Source organism: Castor canadensis, chromosome 2 (assembly GCF_047511655.1).
Source record: "Castor canadensis chromosome 2, mCasCan1.hap1v2, whole genome shotgun sequence".
Classification (NCBI taxonomy): domain Eukaryota; kingdom Metazoa; phylum Chordata; class Mammalia; order Rodentia; family Castoridae; genus Castor; species Castor canadensis.
Genome location: NC_133387.1, coordinates 163,432,024 through 163,447,816, shown reverse-complemented (window position 1 = coordinate 163,447,816; position 15,793 = coordinate 163,432,024). Strand labels below are relative to the sequence as shown.

General features: G+C 47.1%; 1 protein-coding gene across 5 annotated transcripts in view; it reads right to left on the bottom strand.

Moving 5' to 3' along the window:
- Nucleotides 1-240: 240 nt before the first annotated feature.
- Igsf9b (immunoglobulin superfamily member 9B) overlaps nt 241-15,793 on the bottom strand; it is a 51,407-nt gene continuing 35,854 nt past the window's right edge. For 3 of the 5 annotated variants that reach the window (XM_020183215.2, XM_020183216.2, XM_074066314.1), the window contains 2 exons: nt 9,182-9,303; nt 241-6,452 (listed from right to left, as the gene is read on the bottom strand). In XM_020183215.2, coding sequence (XP_020038804.2) covers nt 6,244-6,452; nt 9,182-9,303 — 331 coding nt within the window. In that variant the 3' untranslated portion in view covers nt 241-6,243. Of the gene's footprint in view, nt 6,453-9,180; nt 9,304-15,747 lie in introns of those variants that run through there. The other 2 variants (XM_074066311.1, XM_074066313.1) reach the window with 1 other exon arrangement.

The window sequence follows — 15,793 nt, the reverse complement described above, 5'->3', positions numbered from 1 at the left end:
AGGAGGTTCATTCCCCTCCACCAGATATAACATGTCATAGATCCCTAGGCCAAAAGGAAGCAAAATACCCTTAAGCCCTCATCCCCTAATATGAGGAGCATTGGGCATTTGTCCCTACCATGAAAACCCCTCATGTTGCCCAAAAGCATGCTTGCAGTATTTCTGAGCCTGAAAATGCAAATCCCCCTCCCCAGCCCGATCCCTGTGCCCTCCCCAATTCCCTTCCCCACCCCAGCCACCTCTATCATAAACCATGCATAAGTTTGAGCCATACATAAGTGTGTATATGTGGTGGAGGGGGAGATCGTGCCCTAGTTCTTAAAATAAATCCAGGAAATCCAATACCAGTGGGATTGGTGGGGCACATTTCTTCAAGACCTAGAAGAAATACAGACCTAGACAGCCATTCATTCTGCCATCTAGTGGAATAGAAAAGGTACACAACCAAAGAACTGAGAGTTTGTACCACTTTGGTTGAATTTCCCAATCTAGCTCTCCCAGCCAGTGGTCCAAAGCTGATAACTATTTTCATCAGCTCTGTGCAGAATCCCTAACTGCTGCTACTGACCCACTCAGGAGAGAATGTCCAAGTTACTTCAAGTGTCCAAGTGATTCAGTGACTGGCTGCTATTCCACCAAAGTATTTAGCCATCAAGATATGATGACTCTTCTCCCTCTTTGGCATGACCAGCCATTAATAATATTTGCACTAATGCCTAATTTTTCCTTTATCTACGCAGAAACCCTTAGGGTCAAGGGGCATCTATGGACCAGACTCAACTGGTTGGGAATTTTTCTATCAGCTTAAATGAGATCATGAAAAAATTTCTACCCTCTTGGTAACCTAATGGCTGAAACGTCTGGTGAGGACAATATATTTGCTCCTAAAAGACTTATTTGAAAGTATAGACAGGGCCCAGAAATAAGGCTCTAGACCCATACCAATTCATCATAGGTCAGAGGGACGGTTGGTAAGAGACACACCTACTCAAACCCCAAATTGGTAAGAGTGCTAACATCCCAGCTGGGCTTTGATCCTTGGTTTACTGACTTCTAAAGAAGAGATTTTTAACTCCACCTCTTGATTCAAAAGGAAGCAGAATTGTAGACATTAAGGAAAAGGGTAGAATGGCTGATCTCTGATTTTAGGGTGAAATTCTATCACCCTCCTACCTCACCCACAGACTGGTAAAACCTGTCAAAAGAAGAGAAAGTGAAGACAAAACCTCTAGGCATAAGGCCACTGTGTAACTCCATAGGCTGAAGGAATCCTCTATGCCTTGAGAAAGGTGGCAAATACCAAAGCCACACCCCAAGTCCTTCCTATCACCCATTACCAATGTCTTCTGAACATGTTGAGATACTGGACAAAAAAGAAAGGCAACCTGCCACTTCTGCTTAGGAAAATAAACACATGAACTCTCAAAAACAATCCTTTGTTTTCCACTGGCAAAAAGCTAGTGATAGGATAGGTATTTCAAGGAGAGTCTCCCAGCTTTCAACCTAAAGAAGCCCCAAAACAAACAGATAAAGCTGAAGAGTATGTCAGAGAAGGCGTCCATGTTTGGGCAATCAGTATTAGAGTGATTCTAGAAGAGTCAAGAAAGCCTAGCTAAGAAGCAAGACCTCCTCCAAGACCCAGTCTGGGTTTGTTTGTCAGGTGGGCCCACACTCCCACACCTCTACACATGCTCTTCACTGCCCCGCCCCTAGCCTGTGCCCACAGGAAGTCACATTATTTCCTTGGCATGCTCACCCCCCTAACGTGTACACTACACTGTTAGGAGTAGCTAAATTGTCACATGCTCCAAGGAGAATTGTAGACTTGATGCCCTGTTTGGGTCATACTAGGTTATCTCAGGATCCCTTTTGTCTACTCCATGACAGATCTAACATGATGCCCCTTGCAGTCACATGCCTTGAAAAAGGATGGGGCCTCCATTCAGTGTCCAACTCTCTAAGTCTCCTTCCTGAAATATCCTTGCCCCCACTGGCTATTGCACTGAGTACAGAATTGGAGTACAATTCTCCATGCGCCCTCTCCCCAAAGCAATAAACACAGCCAGCAAGGCTCTGAGCCTCCATCTTTCTGGAATCTGCTCTGGCTTCATTTTGGAGAAATCACAAAAGGTGGAGCCAAACCATGCTCACATTCCCAGAGAGAGCATCGGGAACCTCCCCTCGTTCCTGCCCATCTGCCCTTTGACTCCTTCCTACTGTTCCCCCAAAAATCCCTGCAGTGCCCCCCAAAGATCCTTTACATGCAACCAAAGCAAGCCCAAGATTAACCATTAGCTTTTCTTTTATAGGGTTTTCAGCATATTAACAAAATGTACTTATCTACAATTCTTCTCCCAGCCCTCCTTCCCCCAGCCCCAAAAGGCTTTCACTAACAAAATTGGAAACAACTCCAGCCACACACACATCAGCCCCAGATTCAAACCCTGGGCAGAGACAAAGATGCCCTGATGCTCCACAATGTCTGTTTCTCTCCCAACACTACTGTTGGTCAATTTTCCCATGGAGGGAAAAAAGGAAGTTCCACATTTGAACCTTACCCAGTCTTCTCTTCATGAAAAGGGTAGAGGAACAAACCACTGAAATCCATTCAACCCCAAATATTTTAGATCACTATTCAAAATTAAAGACAAAAAGAATGGAAAAATCTCCATAAGTACTTGGTAAGTACTCAAGTACCCAATCTACCCCTGGTATAACCTCTCCCAAGGGCATGATCCAACCACCCAGATCTCTCCTTGAAGGAGGGCTCAGATCCTGCCAGCCATCTGGAATGCAGACATCCTGTTGAGAAAGGTAAATCTCAGAAGGCCTTTCCCATTCTACTCCTAGTCCCTCCAGGAAATCTGGAAGGAAGGTAGGTTGGCCAGCACTCAGGGCCCACCATCACCAATAACAATCCACACACAAGACTCAAAGCATGAAACGCACTGGTAGCCAGCCAACTGATCAAGAAGAAGGATTCACCTTCTCCTCCACAGTGCTCATCTTCCCCTAAACAACTGAGTCTTTGGGGCCCCTTAGAGAATCATTTTACCTTCTCCCTGGTCCATGGATCACCAAAAGTTCAAACAGTCATTGTTTCCAGCCAAGAAGCAGAAGGAAGAGGCAGACAAAAATCTGAGACACAAGGATAGGCTTTTATCTGGGTTACCTCTACTGCAAGACTACCAGACCTTAAAGGAAGAAGTTTAGAAGACATGTGATGTCCCACAAAGAGAAGTGTAAAAGTACTAGAAAGTTCAATAGTGGTCACTGCTGCAATCAAAGGCAGACTGCAAAGGACATTGGTTCCTAGAAATGGATACACCCTATCCTGCACACATTCCCAACCAGACTGTCACACATATGCCCGCACCCAACATTTAAAAAGTGTACCTGTGACACTTGCCCTTCCATCCATGTACAGAGGGAATTGTATCTGCCAATTCCTTTGCAATCATCAAAGGAAGGACTGAAATCTCTCCCAAGGATGCAGGAAAGCTACTGGCCTCCAAAGACGCTGTCACAAGAAGGAAGCCCTCTTGGGAAGAGAATGAGTCTGAGGCCTCTGCAGAATAGGTAGACCTGTGTCCCTTCCCAGCACTGGGGACACCACAGTACAACTACCACCCAGTGGCAGCCAGAAGTACAGCTCCCCTGTTTGGTCTGAGGTAACAGGCACTGCCTGAGGCAAGCAAAGGAGGACAGAGTCAGCACCTTTGTTAGCACGGGCCCCCACAAGCCCAGCCACAGGCTGAGGCACCTCGGCCCACAAGGTTTGGCTCTTTGCCCTATATGACATCTTAAAGAAGCAAAGCTTTACACCTCGACTTCTCTTCTTTTCTAACTTCAAGACTGAGACTGCATCAGGGCCAGGATTCCCAGGAGGGTATTCAGAACAGTTGGCTAAATTCATCCCAAAGTCCAACAGTCTTGACACTCCACATTCACATTCCATCCCAGGACCTGCTGGCAGATGCGCCACAGGAAGGCAGACAAAGGTCACAGGCTGGCTCACTGTGAGGCTTCAAATCCCACCCAGACATTTCAGGTAGGCTTGCTCCTGACATTCTGGGAGAGATGCTCCAGTGAGCAGCCCATCGTGGCACAGTGGCAGAGGTAGTGCTGCCTCTAAAAAGAACACTAGGAGTCACCCAACTGTACTCATCTGCTTTGTGAGAGCTGCTGCCCAGTAATCAACTGAACTCCAAGGCCTCAGAGAAGTACATCAGCCAGAAAATCTAGTTCCACCCCTAGGGCACATGGCCTAGTTCCAGAGCAACAGAAATTCTGTCTTCTGCATCTCTTTGACCCATACCCAGAAATGAGCAGTGGTGGTAGTGTGGCTTGATGGTGGAGCTGGTCCCTAGCTCACTAGGAGAGAGAAGGAAGCACCAGGCCCTGGCTGGCAGAGATGAAGTCTATCCCCCAAGATGGAAGCTCCAACAAGTATTAGTTTCCCAGCCCTCGGAGGCCACACCTTGCCTAGGTCATTGGGCCGAGCCATTGGTAGCAGCAATGAGACTGGCAGAAGCCTTCTAGTGTTTTGACATGGCTAATGTCCAAGCAAGTCACTGGAGAGAGTTAGATGTCCCCAGACCTACCAAGACAGCACCAAGAAGGAAACACTTCAAGGAAGCTGGCAGCTCCCTTACTCTAGGCCAGGCCAGAAGGGTGGACTCTTGCACAAGAGGGCAGGTGAGGACATGCTCACTCTTCACTCAGCCTTCAGTCCTCTGCCCTGCTCTTGGGCAGCACCATAATCTTACAGGAAGAGGGGGATGCATCTGAGTAGGAAGATGGCCTCATGAAAGCTTCTGAGTGCTAATAGTTTGAACCACGACAAGGTTTGGACAGAGGAAGGATGAGGGCCCAGTTCTCTGCCTCCCACCCCTTCCACCTTCATTCCTGTGCATCAGCCAGCTTAATGCAAGAAAACTGGGGAAAGAGCACTACAGAAGTCAGCAATCTGAGGCGTCCTCACTTCATCTTATCCCATGCTACTGAAGCCTGGGTCCTGGTGATGGAGGAGACCCCCTAGGGCAAAGCAGAGTCAGCAGGCAGCATGTGGCAAGGATGCAAAGGAACCGCAGGCATCTCCCACAAGTGGCAATTAATCAATGTGGAGAATTAGCTACGACAAAAGGAAAGGAGGGGCCAATCAGCGACTGTGGAGCAGAACTCCAGAGAGTGCTGAGCCTAGCCAGATATAAATAGAGCTGCTACAGCTTGACGCACAGCACAGGTGGTTCCAGAAAGGGAGGCCCTTTGGCCACAGGGCTCTCAGACCTGACTAGGCCAAAAGGGACTGATGGTCATATGAGCTCAGGATTGTGCACTAGGACTGCCTGTAGACCCCACCGCTAAGCAGCTTCTACTTCTGCTGCACAAGTCAAACTGTGGAAGGAAGAAAGATGCCAGGCTGGCCCTGTGCCTGGCCACCATTTCTTTACCCAGGAACTAAGCAATGAAGACTTGGTTTAGTTCAGTGGTAGCTCACTGTTGAACCCCAAAAGCAGGCAGCTGATAATTCTGGTAGGGCCCATTTATTCTCTGGATGAAAGAAGCTAAAGAGAACAATTCAGCTGAGAGGCATGAATCCTGTTCCAGCAGGAATAATCTCCCTAGACAAGCATGAAGGCATCCTGCCAGCTTTTGGCCAGCCCTACTCACAAACCCTAGCTGTCTACTACCCTCCTTCCTTCCTTCCTTCACTGACCACAGAGAGAAACAGACTTTGCTTCAATGTACATATATATACACATAGAGAAACCCACCAACTACATACAAGTGCATTTGTATCTATATCTATATATATGTGGAGTTTGGAAGATGGGGTGGAAGTCCAGCCCTCTCCCAGGACTCAGAAAACTGAAACAGAAGCAGAGAGTGGTAAAAAGCCATTGCTTTCCTCTTCTTCACTTCCAAAGACACTTGAAGAAGCAAGAAAAAATTTAGTGAAGAGGGAGAGGTAGGGGTAGAGACAGATGTCTTCTTCCTCACACACTCCCTTACTTAGACCCATAGCAGCAGTCTGCTCCCCCCGACCCCCCGCAGCTCTCCATCCTATGGACAATGCCAGCTGGCCAGATCTGGGGGGAGAAGTTCACTTTGGCAGGACAGGGAGCACACATGGCAACGGTCTAGGTCACCCCTTGGTGGACAGAGAAGAACAAGGCCCCACATGATATCCCTCCCTGCCCCTCAAGAACTCTGCCCTGGAGACACTTAGAGAGGTTAGAGTCATAGCAGAGTGGCATGGCCTGGGTCGTCATGATCCACGCTATTGAGGATAGCCGTCTGGTCTTCTGGAAGCTGGCGGTGGCACAAGTCAGAGAGCCGGGCAAAAGGGTCAGGACGAGAGTGTCTCTTCTTCTTTCGGAGGCAGACAGCTTCGTCAGGCCACAGAACCTGAGAGCTGGGAAGCTGCTGAGCCTGGGAGGCAGAACCATCTGCAGAGGGAGACAGACAGACAGATAGACACACACACACACACACACACACACACACACAAAAACAGAGAGAGAAGAGAAAAGGGTGAACAGGAGAAACACAGCCTCACACACTCCCCTTATGTGTGTGCCAGGGCTATATTCTGAGTTCCTACTGAAATAGAGGGATATGGAGCAGATGGAAGACCAGAACAAACTGCTGCAGAGAAGCCAGGTCCATCACCACTAAGGCAACCAACAACCCAACCCTGCCCTCCTTGTTCTAATGAAAGACAAGGAAGTAGGGTAGGCATTTTCTTTCTATAAACTCATAGATCCCATCAATCTACAAATATTTGACTTGCAATGCCTCTCAGGTACCAGGCATCATTCCAGGTGCCAGGAATGACAGCTTCTAAGAATGGGCTGGGCCTCCATACATTTCTCTCACCACCCATAGCAATGGCAGACTCTATACTAGATGTCAACTACATGTGACAGAATCAGACTTGGACCTTTCCTGGGCCACTCCTCTACCTCATGGCCCTTCTGGGGATGCAGTAGGAAAGCTTTGCTTTCTGAAAGATTGTAGTTCAGCTTGGGTGTGAGGAGGAAGAAACAAACTGTCAAGACTTTAAAAATACAGAAATAGGATGCTGAAAGTGTGACAAAGAAAGGTAAAATAGGGCCATGTGACAGCAAATAACTGAGGAACTGCTTGTACTCCTTGAAGAGTTAACACCTGACTGGAGTCTTGAATTAGTTACCTTCCACAGACCCGAGGGAAAAATTACTCCCATTAGAAGGAACAGCCAGTGCAGAGACCCCAAGCTCACAGCAAATATGGCACGTTCTACAGACAGAACAGACATCATCATAATAAGGCAGGGATGTCAAAAGAGCTTGAAATCTGCTCCAATCACAGGGGGAAGCTTCTAGAGGGTTTCAATTAGAAGTATGTATGATTGTGTGCACGTGTGGGCACATATGTGCACACATGAAAGAGAGGAACTGTCCATTCTCTAAAGCTTGCTCTGGTTGCTGTGTATGACACACTCTATAGCTCTAAGAGAGGATCCAGCAGGAGGGCAGGTACAAGGTACTTGTATTAGTCTGGGCAAGAGAAGAGGGGACTCAGCCTTCAGTTTTTGCAGTAGAAACAGCCAAAGGCAGCTAGATTCAAAGTACATTGCAAAGACTGAGCCAACAGACTTACCAAATGGATCAGATGTGAGTTGTAAGGGTTAAGAGAAGAATCCCAAGAAAAAGCTGCCTGAGACACTAGGGTAGGAAGCAGTGCTATTTACTAAACTGGGGAGGAGACATGGACTAGAGAGTCAATAGCTCTATTTGGGACATTTTAAAGGTTATAAAACATCCACGTGCATGCTCAATAGTCAACTGGAAATACGAGACTTGTCCTTACAGAAGACAACTGGGGTAAGAACAGACATTCAAGGGTTGTTAACACAGAACAGGCACCAAGACCACTGTCATAAGAACAAGAGAGAAACCAGGCCTATTTTGCAAAAAATAAATAAATTTTACTTATTAGAATTTACAGTCTGGTTCCATGTGACATTTTAAACAATGATGGGTTAGATATAATAGATTATATCACCAAATGATGTCTTAGCTATTCTAGTTTGCATAAGCATGCTCTGTGATATTCACACAATGACAAAATCACCTAACAATGCATTCTCAAGCATGTTCCTATTGTTAAGTGATGTGACTACACACACATACACTATGTATATATAAATATATATATATACATATGCATGTACATATACATATATATATATGGATTGTAAGCTGAAATGAGTTTGAATCAATTGAAAATTCAGCTTTAGGTTCTAGTTTCTCACTCAAGCCCTAAAAAAATTCATTCTAGTCTTTTCTGCCTCATTATTCCCATCTACAAACTGACAGGGAACTGGTACCACCCACAGTAAAGTGATCCATCAGTAATCACAGCCTCCCAAGGGCTTCACATCTGTGTGGCACTTTTCCATAACCTTGTCTATAAAAAAAGTTACTCTACAGCAAATCATCAAAAATCTGCAAAGAAACCGTAGAGCATTCTTCCTTCACTGCCTGCACAAAGAGAGTATTTGATAAAAGAATTCTCTTAAAGAGGGTTGAATTTTCTGTTCTACTTTAGAAGCTACCTTTCACTGCTAGATAAACATCAGACATATTTTGATGGAGGTACCCTTCACAAGATAAGAAAATTTCACTCTATCACACTAAGACAAGTTTGGTTGACTTGCAGAGGTTGGTCTGTGCCACATGTATCCTTATCCTCATCACTCCTATGTTTCAGAGGGTCTGAAATGCTAGAGGAGAAATACATAAAGAGACAGGGGTATTTGCAAGATGTACTGCAGAATGGGGAAAATGTGATACTATTTAACTCAGAAATATATTAAAACAACAGGATATATTTTCTAAAGTTGTATGCAGAAAGAACTCTGCAAGTGCACACACCACCAAAAGTGATGGTTCCCTAGGAGGGAAGAAAAGAATTGGAGGGGAAAAAATCAAATTTTCACCTCATCTTTCTTATTTTCAACATGAAAATCGTGTGTATTACTTGAAAATGAGTGTTTAAAAGGAAACCAAGAACAAGAGAACGGTGGATTCAATTCTAGAGAAAACTTAAGGTTAGGGACCCTGGATCCAACAATCCTTATCATAAGAACAAAGCAAGGTGGAAAGAGGAACGAGAGCTTCCCACCATTTACCGGATCGTTTCTTTGACTTCGAAGAGCCCTTGGATGACTTTTTGGGCTTCTTTATCCGTTGGTATTTCAGAGCCTCCAGCCTCTCAGGTGCAGCAGCATTCCCGGATGCAGGTGGAAGAATTCTGCAAGGGACAATTAGAGAGGCACAGGTCAGCTCCCAGGTGAGGGAGCCTTTGAAGAGGGGCTGGAAGAAAGCCAAAGAACTGCCCATAAAAGGATGGAGCTGAAGAATCCAGGGTGTCCACGATGGTTCCTTGACACCTGCCTTCCTACTGTTCCTGGAAGGAAGAAAAGCCAGTAGAAAGCTCCAGCTGCAGGTGGCCTACCTGAGATGGAAACCAACCTGTACAGCAATCAGAGGACCCTAGGAAAGGAGAGAGAGACTTTAATAGCAAGCCCCGTCCCACATCATTCAGGCTGGGATGAGTACGTGGCAAAGAAGAGGCAGGTTCCATGTTCCCACACGTCACCACAACCAAGACTTTGAACTGAAAAGAAAAAGGGCAGATTAAAGCAGGAGGCGGGCAACTCCCATCCCAATGAACAATCTTCCACCTCCAGAAAAAGGAAGGGGTAAGTAAGAAACACAATGACTAGTGAGACAGGCTATATAAAACTCAGCTTCACTGGGTTACTTCCCGTCTGTCTACAAGATGCAGCCAATAGCAACAAATGCTGTCATAGACCAACATTTTCGGCAGGGTATCTCTTTGACCTTCTACAGACTAAGCTCAGATTCCCCTGGTCTCATAAAAGAACAGAAGCGGGCAGAAGGTGATTATGAAGGTGTTCAAATCTACAGCCTCACAAAGCCTTTGCTGTGTAACAAGTATCAGTGAATTCTGTATTTTAAGATTCAACACAGATGCTGAGGTTGTTGGGAGAGGAGACCTGTATACACAGACCCCTCTTTCCACCCCAGTTGTGGATAAATTTTGTCATTTGACAGATAGATCAATTTATGGTGAGGATGTGATCAATCAATCGTCCAGAGAATATGCAGTCAAGGTAAAAAAGGAGACTAAAGCAAACTGAGAAGAGAGCAGTATGTGCCTATTACAGAGAATTTTCAAGAGTTATAAAAAAAGAAAATCTAGTAGACATGTTATCAATGTTTCTTCTTCTCAAAGTAAGCCAACTTGGAGCCCGAGGAATAAATGGGAAAAGAGAAAGGCAAGGCATGGTTTCTTCCCACTAGTGCTGGTATTAGCACATGATCAGGGAAGCAGGGACATCCTGGGGCCATGTGGATGGACAGAAGTGACTCATACTCTTCCTCTCCCAACTCCCACATTTCCCTCACCCATCTCCATCACAATTGGGTTTTGATAAATCCTGATCAAAAGACAGATGACCCTGTGAGGGCCAAAGAAACCTCCAGAGGTCAGTAAGCCATCTGAGACCGAAAAAAAAAAAAAGAGGGACAAAAAGACTGCAGCCCCATCTCCCAACATGGAATATCTCTGTGAGCATGAGGAAGAGGAAACTTACATATTCATGGGAGGTAAGCCTCTAGTCTCTGGGGTCTCCGGCAATAACTGGTAAGGAAGTGACCTCCATCTTCTTTGATGGATGTCATTGTTCCAAAGTCTATTAGCGCATAAAGTATCGAAGCTCCCTCAAAGTTCAAGCAGAGATAACTTAACTATACACAACCAGTGCCAGCAGTGCTGAGCAGTCCACACTGGGCCACATGCATGTGCACACAGCCCACATGAGAACATAGGCATGTATACACAAACACACACAACCCCTACAGGTCACATGCATGTGTACATGTGTACACAGGCACACTCGCAACCCACATGAGGCCACGTGTGTGCACACAGGCACAAGCATCTCATGGAGAAGTAGTCCAGCTCACTTCAGAAGTCAGGTCCCTCCAAAGAGCCAACATGCCAGTGCCATACTCCTTCCTTTCTACAAACCTAAGTCTATCCACTGGTATCTGCTGCAGTAGCAGCTGGAAGAGAATTTGGAATGCAAGGGGTGGAAATGGCTAGGGTGGGAGAAAGCCTTTCCCACATCTGAGAGAATGTTCTCACTCCCTTCTCAGCCTGGAACAAGGCTTCTTCAAGCTGCCTAAAAGAATCCTCCTGCTCTCCTGGCCACCTTCTTCAGAAAGACCACACAAGGTAAGTGACTGTGGTCTGTGCAGGCATAAGACAGGCAAGAACAGCACTCTCAGCAACCCCATGTGATTCACAGTTACAGTGCAGCTCTCAGGCAGAAGCAGTGGTTTAAAGAGTATTTTCCTCTTCCTCTTCTTCTTAACTGCCTGAGAGCAAACTCCACTTGTCTGGTGAGAAGCTGAGGATGGGAGGCAGGGGAAATCCATTCCTACACAGGGAAAAGGTGAAACCACTCTCCATGTGCCACATGGACAGCCAGGAGTTCACAAGTCAGTGCCAACCCAGCCCAACCACAAGGTGGTCCCTTCTCCAGTGAGGTCACGGGGCTCAGACCTTGTGAAAAGCTGGAACAGGGCACCCCTGAAAATTTCTGGGGATTTTTCAAACCAGGTGAAATTCCTGGGGGGGATATTATCATTATAATCACCATGTTGCTATTATCGTTTTTGTCATACAACACTTACCATGCAAGGAACTGTCCTACATTCTCTACAGTAATTGTCTCTAGTTTACAACAATGCTGAAAGGTGAATCCTGCACTGATCTCATCTTCCATATGGAAAAACTGAAGTTTACAAAGGTTAAGCATCTTACCTAAAATCCAGTTATCAAGGGACTTTAATATTAGCTAACCTCCTCTCCAAATTCCTTCCCAGTAAAAACAGGCATAGAAGCGACAACAGAACAAAAACTGTTCTGTGCTGGTCACTGGTAGCTCTCTGCTTTGATGTCAGAATCAGGGAAAGACAAACCAGTGATGGGGAAAACACATTGAAGTTACATCTTCAGGCATAAACTCCCAAATAGTAATGATGCACTGTGGAAGAGAAGCCAATTTTCCCTTGAGAAGCAGCCGAGCTCCAGCCCTTCCAGGACACCTGTTTTAGCATCTGGCTCAGTGCTCAGGCATTGCAACATGGCAGAAGACTTTGCCTGGAGGCACCAGGACACTTACCTAATGCTGAAGGAAAAAAATAATAGCCAGTGTCTAGCAGTACAGGTGGGAGGAAGGCAGACAGGCAAAATGGGTTTATTTTAGGCAAGTTATACAGAAAAGATACTTGAAATGTATTCCAACAGACTTAGCAACAGCACACAAAGCCCTCTGAAATCAAGTTGACTCCCTTTTTAGCAAAAATGACCATACCCCCTGTCAATTTCAAGTCTGCCTAGCACCCTTCTGCTTTGAAGCTTTGAGTCTTAGATAGGAAGATGGGGGTTAAGAACCTCCAAACCCTGCAAGAAAGGTATCAATAAACCTGAACTTGACCTGTAGATGACCCTATTGTAACAGAACCCAACCCTGGACTCTCCAAATTAAGGTCCCAGTTGTCCTTCTAATAAGCCTAGATTTTTGTAAACACATAGGAATGTTGCCAAATCTGGGATTCCCCCTCTCCCAGGAATAAGGGTACTAATGAAAGATGAGGCCTCAAAGCCTATAGGGCGTTCCAGTCTCAGTTTCCCATAAATCCCGGTTCTCTGACCCAGTGGTGTTTCTTGCAGCTCAGAACTACAGAAAATTGCCTGGGATTCCCATATATATTTTCTTTCTTTTCTTTTCTTTCCTTTCCTTTCTCCTTTCTCCTCCTCTTCCTCCCCCTCCCCCTCTTCCTCCTCCTTCTTCTTCTTCTCTCGCTCTCTCTCTTTTTCCCCCCCACTCTCAAAATTCATACAAATCCCATAACACACCCATTTAGCCCAAGAAGTCTTATTTGCTTAGCACTATGCTTACCTAGGATAGCTGAGGAAAGAGGCAGCCAGTCTGAAAATACAGACAAATCCCAAGGCAGGAAAGTCAAAATCCATCTAGCCATTTCCTTCCCTCAGTGCCCTAAGAACTGGCCATTAAGATAGTTCTCAGTTATTCTCAGTCAACAGGCAGAAGCAATGGCTTAAAGAACAGTTTCCTCTTCCTCTTCTTAACTGCTTGAGAGCATGCTGTGGATGGGAGGCAGGTTGGTGGGAGGAATCCACTCATGTAGACACTATAGCTATGGAAAGGTGGAACCCTTCTCCATGTACCATATGGACAGCCAAGAGTTCACATGTCTGCAACAACTCAGCCTGGCCACAAGGTGGTCCCTCTGCAGCAAGATGAGGGCACAGACCAAGTGCTCTGCCTCAGAACTTAGGAGAGGTTTCTCTTACGGTTCCCCTAGTAAAGGGGAACCACATCCTTGCTTTCAAACCCTCCTACATCGCTGAGGTCACACTAAGTATTAAGGGAAAAGGAGATTAGACAAGAGATCTGAGAATAGGTGTGATACCAATATTGGCGGGGAGCTAAGCAACTGGCTCCAGCCCTTACCAATCCCCAGAAGGACATGTTCACATAATACAACTCTCCATATTGAGATGGGAGTTGGGAAGAGGAGGAAATGGGGAGAGAGAAAAGAGAAACAACAACAGATACAGACAGAAGGAACAGTAGAGAAATCGAAAGGAAAAGAAACAGAGATAATGAACATAGACAAGAGGCGTCACAACTTCTCCAAGCAAGACTGAGGGGAACACATGCAAAGGCGCAGCATGAAGACAGCATCTACAGAGGAGCCTGCCACCTCCCCATGGCCCCAGCAGCTCCTGCAACCCAGGGAGGCACTCAGCAAGCAGGAGAGTGAGCGGAGGCTCCTGTTGCCCAGCACCACGAAGGTCTAACTCGGAGGATGTGGGAAGATTTGTTCTCCTAGGCTGGGGATGCTGGCCAGGCCCAGAAGAGGAACAACGGTCCCTCATCGCTGCCCCTGGTTTCTGGGTTTGCCACAGCAGTGACAAGATGGCTGGTTTCTCTTGGATCTGGCATGGTAGGGATATTGGGGAAAGAAGGGGTTATCAGAGTTAGGGAAGAGGGGAAGTAACACATGAGGTCAGAGTCTGGGCACATTTCAGGAGCTGGTCTAAAGCTACCATGCTCTAGGGGCAACAGAGAAGTCATAATGGAGACAGTGGAGAGGATGGGGAAGGTGCAGGGTGGCCAATCATCCTCACTCCTCTGCAGCATCCACCCAGGAGGCCGAGAGAGCAGAGGAGCTCACAAACGCTACCGGCCAGCTCTCATGTCCTGTCAGTGCCACTGGTTGCGGCATGATACCCAGTTGGCCTCACAGGCACTTCAACAGCCTCTTAGCTGCTGACAGCTTTAGTGCTGCAGGCAGTAAAGAAATGTCAAGGCAGTCCTCTTTATGGGAAGCCACTCTTATGATGACGTGAGATTTATGGCCTGGGTTAGGAAAAGCAGCCTCCCAAAGCAGGGAAAGTATGTAGCTCCTTCTCACCCGGGAAGCCAAAAGCACCCAGACAGAGGGCTCCTTCTCTCCCACCAGGCACATGGTGCAGCATGCAGGCACCTGGAAGCATGGGTAATGGAGTCCATAACAAAAAAGAAGCATCTTTCTAGGTTACCATGAAAGAGGGGGAGCTTGCATGTCCTGAGCCTCTTGAAGAGACTCAACGGCCCCTACAATGGCCACATTCTTCTGGCCTCTACCTGGAAGGGTGCTAGAGGAGCAGTCACACACAGTGGGGGAGAAGGGGCAGTGTGGGGAATGCAGTGCTGATCCAAAAGGTTTTCATCTCTTGCCAACTCTGCCTGGGGGAAACTGGCCCTCTCCCACAGGGAGCTCTTCCAAGACCCTTTCTTGGTGACCCAAGGCGGTTGGCACAGCTATGATATGCATCTTGAAATCAATGTGGACCAGAGGGCAAGGCCCTACTTCAGTCCTATAACAACCAAGAACAGGCTGCAGAATGCAAGCAGCATAGGGAAGTATGACACTTCCAGCCTTGCCTGACAGGACTGGAAGCCACCTGACCCCGAGGAAGATTCAGAGAAGGGCTTTGAACTCCTTGAGATAACCTAGTATCATTAAGATCCCATGAAGGGAGTGAGGGACCAGCAACCCCAGGGTAAGTCTTTGCGGGGGGGGAGGTCAGTAGGGAACAGGGGGGACACTATGCCTGAAGCTGCTGGGAAAACAGGGCAGAGGTACAGGGGTGGTAAGGGGAGGGTCCTGGATACCAGTGTGGGCCCAGGTCCCCATGAGTGGAGATGCAAAGCAGATCATGGGCATTCTGACTCCTTCAGGGTACATGCAATGTCCTGGTACTGCTATGGGAGGTTCTGGGTGTGTTGGCAGCAGAATGACCAGGGTCTGAGTGAAAGCAATTGCAGGGATCTCCACGATGGGCTGGAGGTGGGCTGGGAGGTTAAAAGCTGCAGCCAGGAGTGCCCAGGCATGGCCGGCGGGCAGCTGGAGCAGCTGGAGCAGCGCAATGTGGGAACCCAGAAGCCATGGGAATCGAGGAGCGGCAGCTGCCCCTGCAGGGCAGTGAGGGGATGTGGTTTGGATCCCCTGTCAACGAAGCGATGGCCCTGCCGAAGCCCCGTCCACCTGCCCACCCCCGCCCAGCCCAGCCGAGGAGCTCCCTTACCTATTGAGCGGAGGAGAGGCTTGTCTCGACAACACTGCCCAGATAG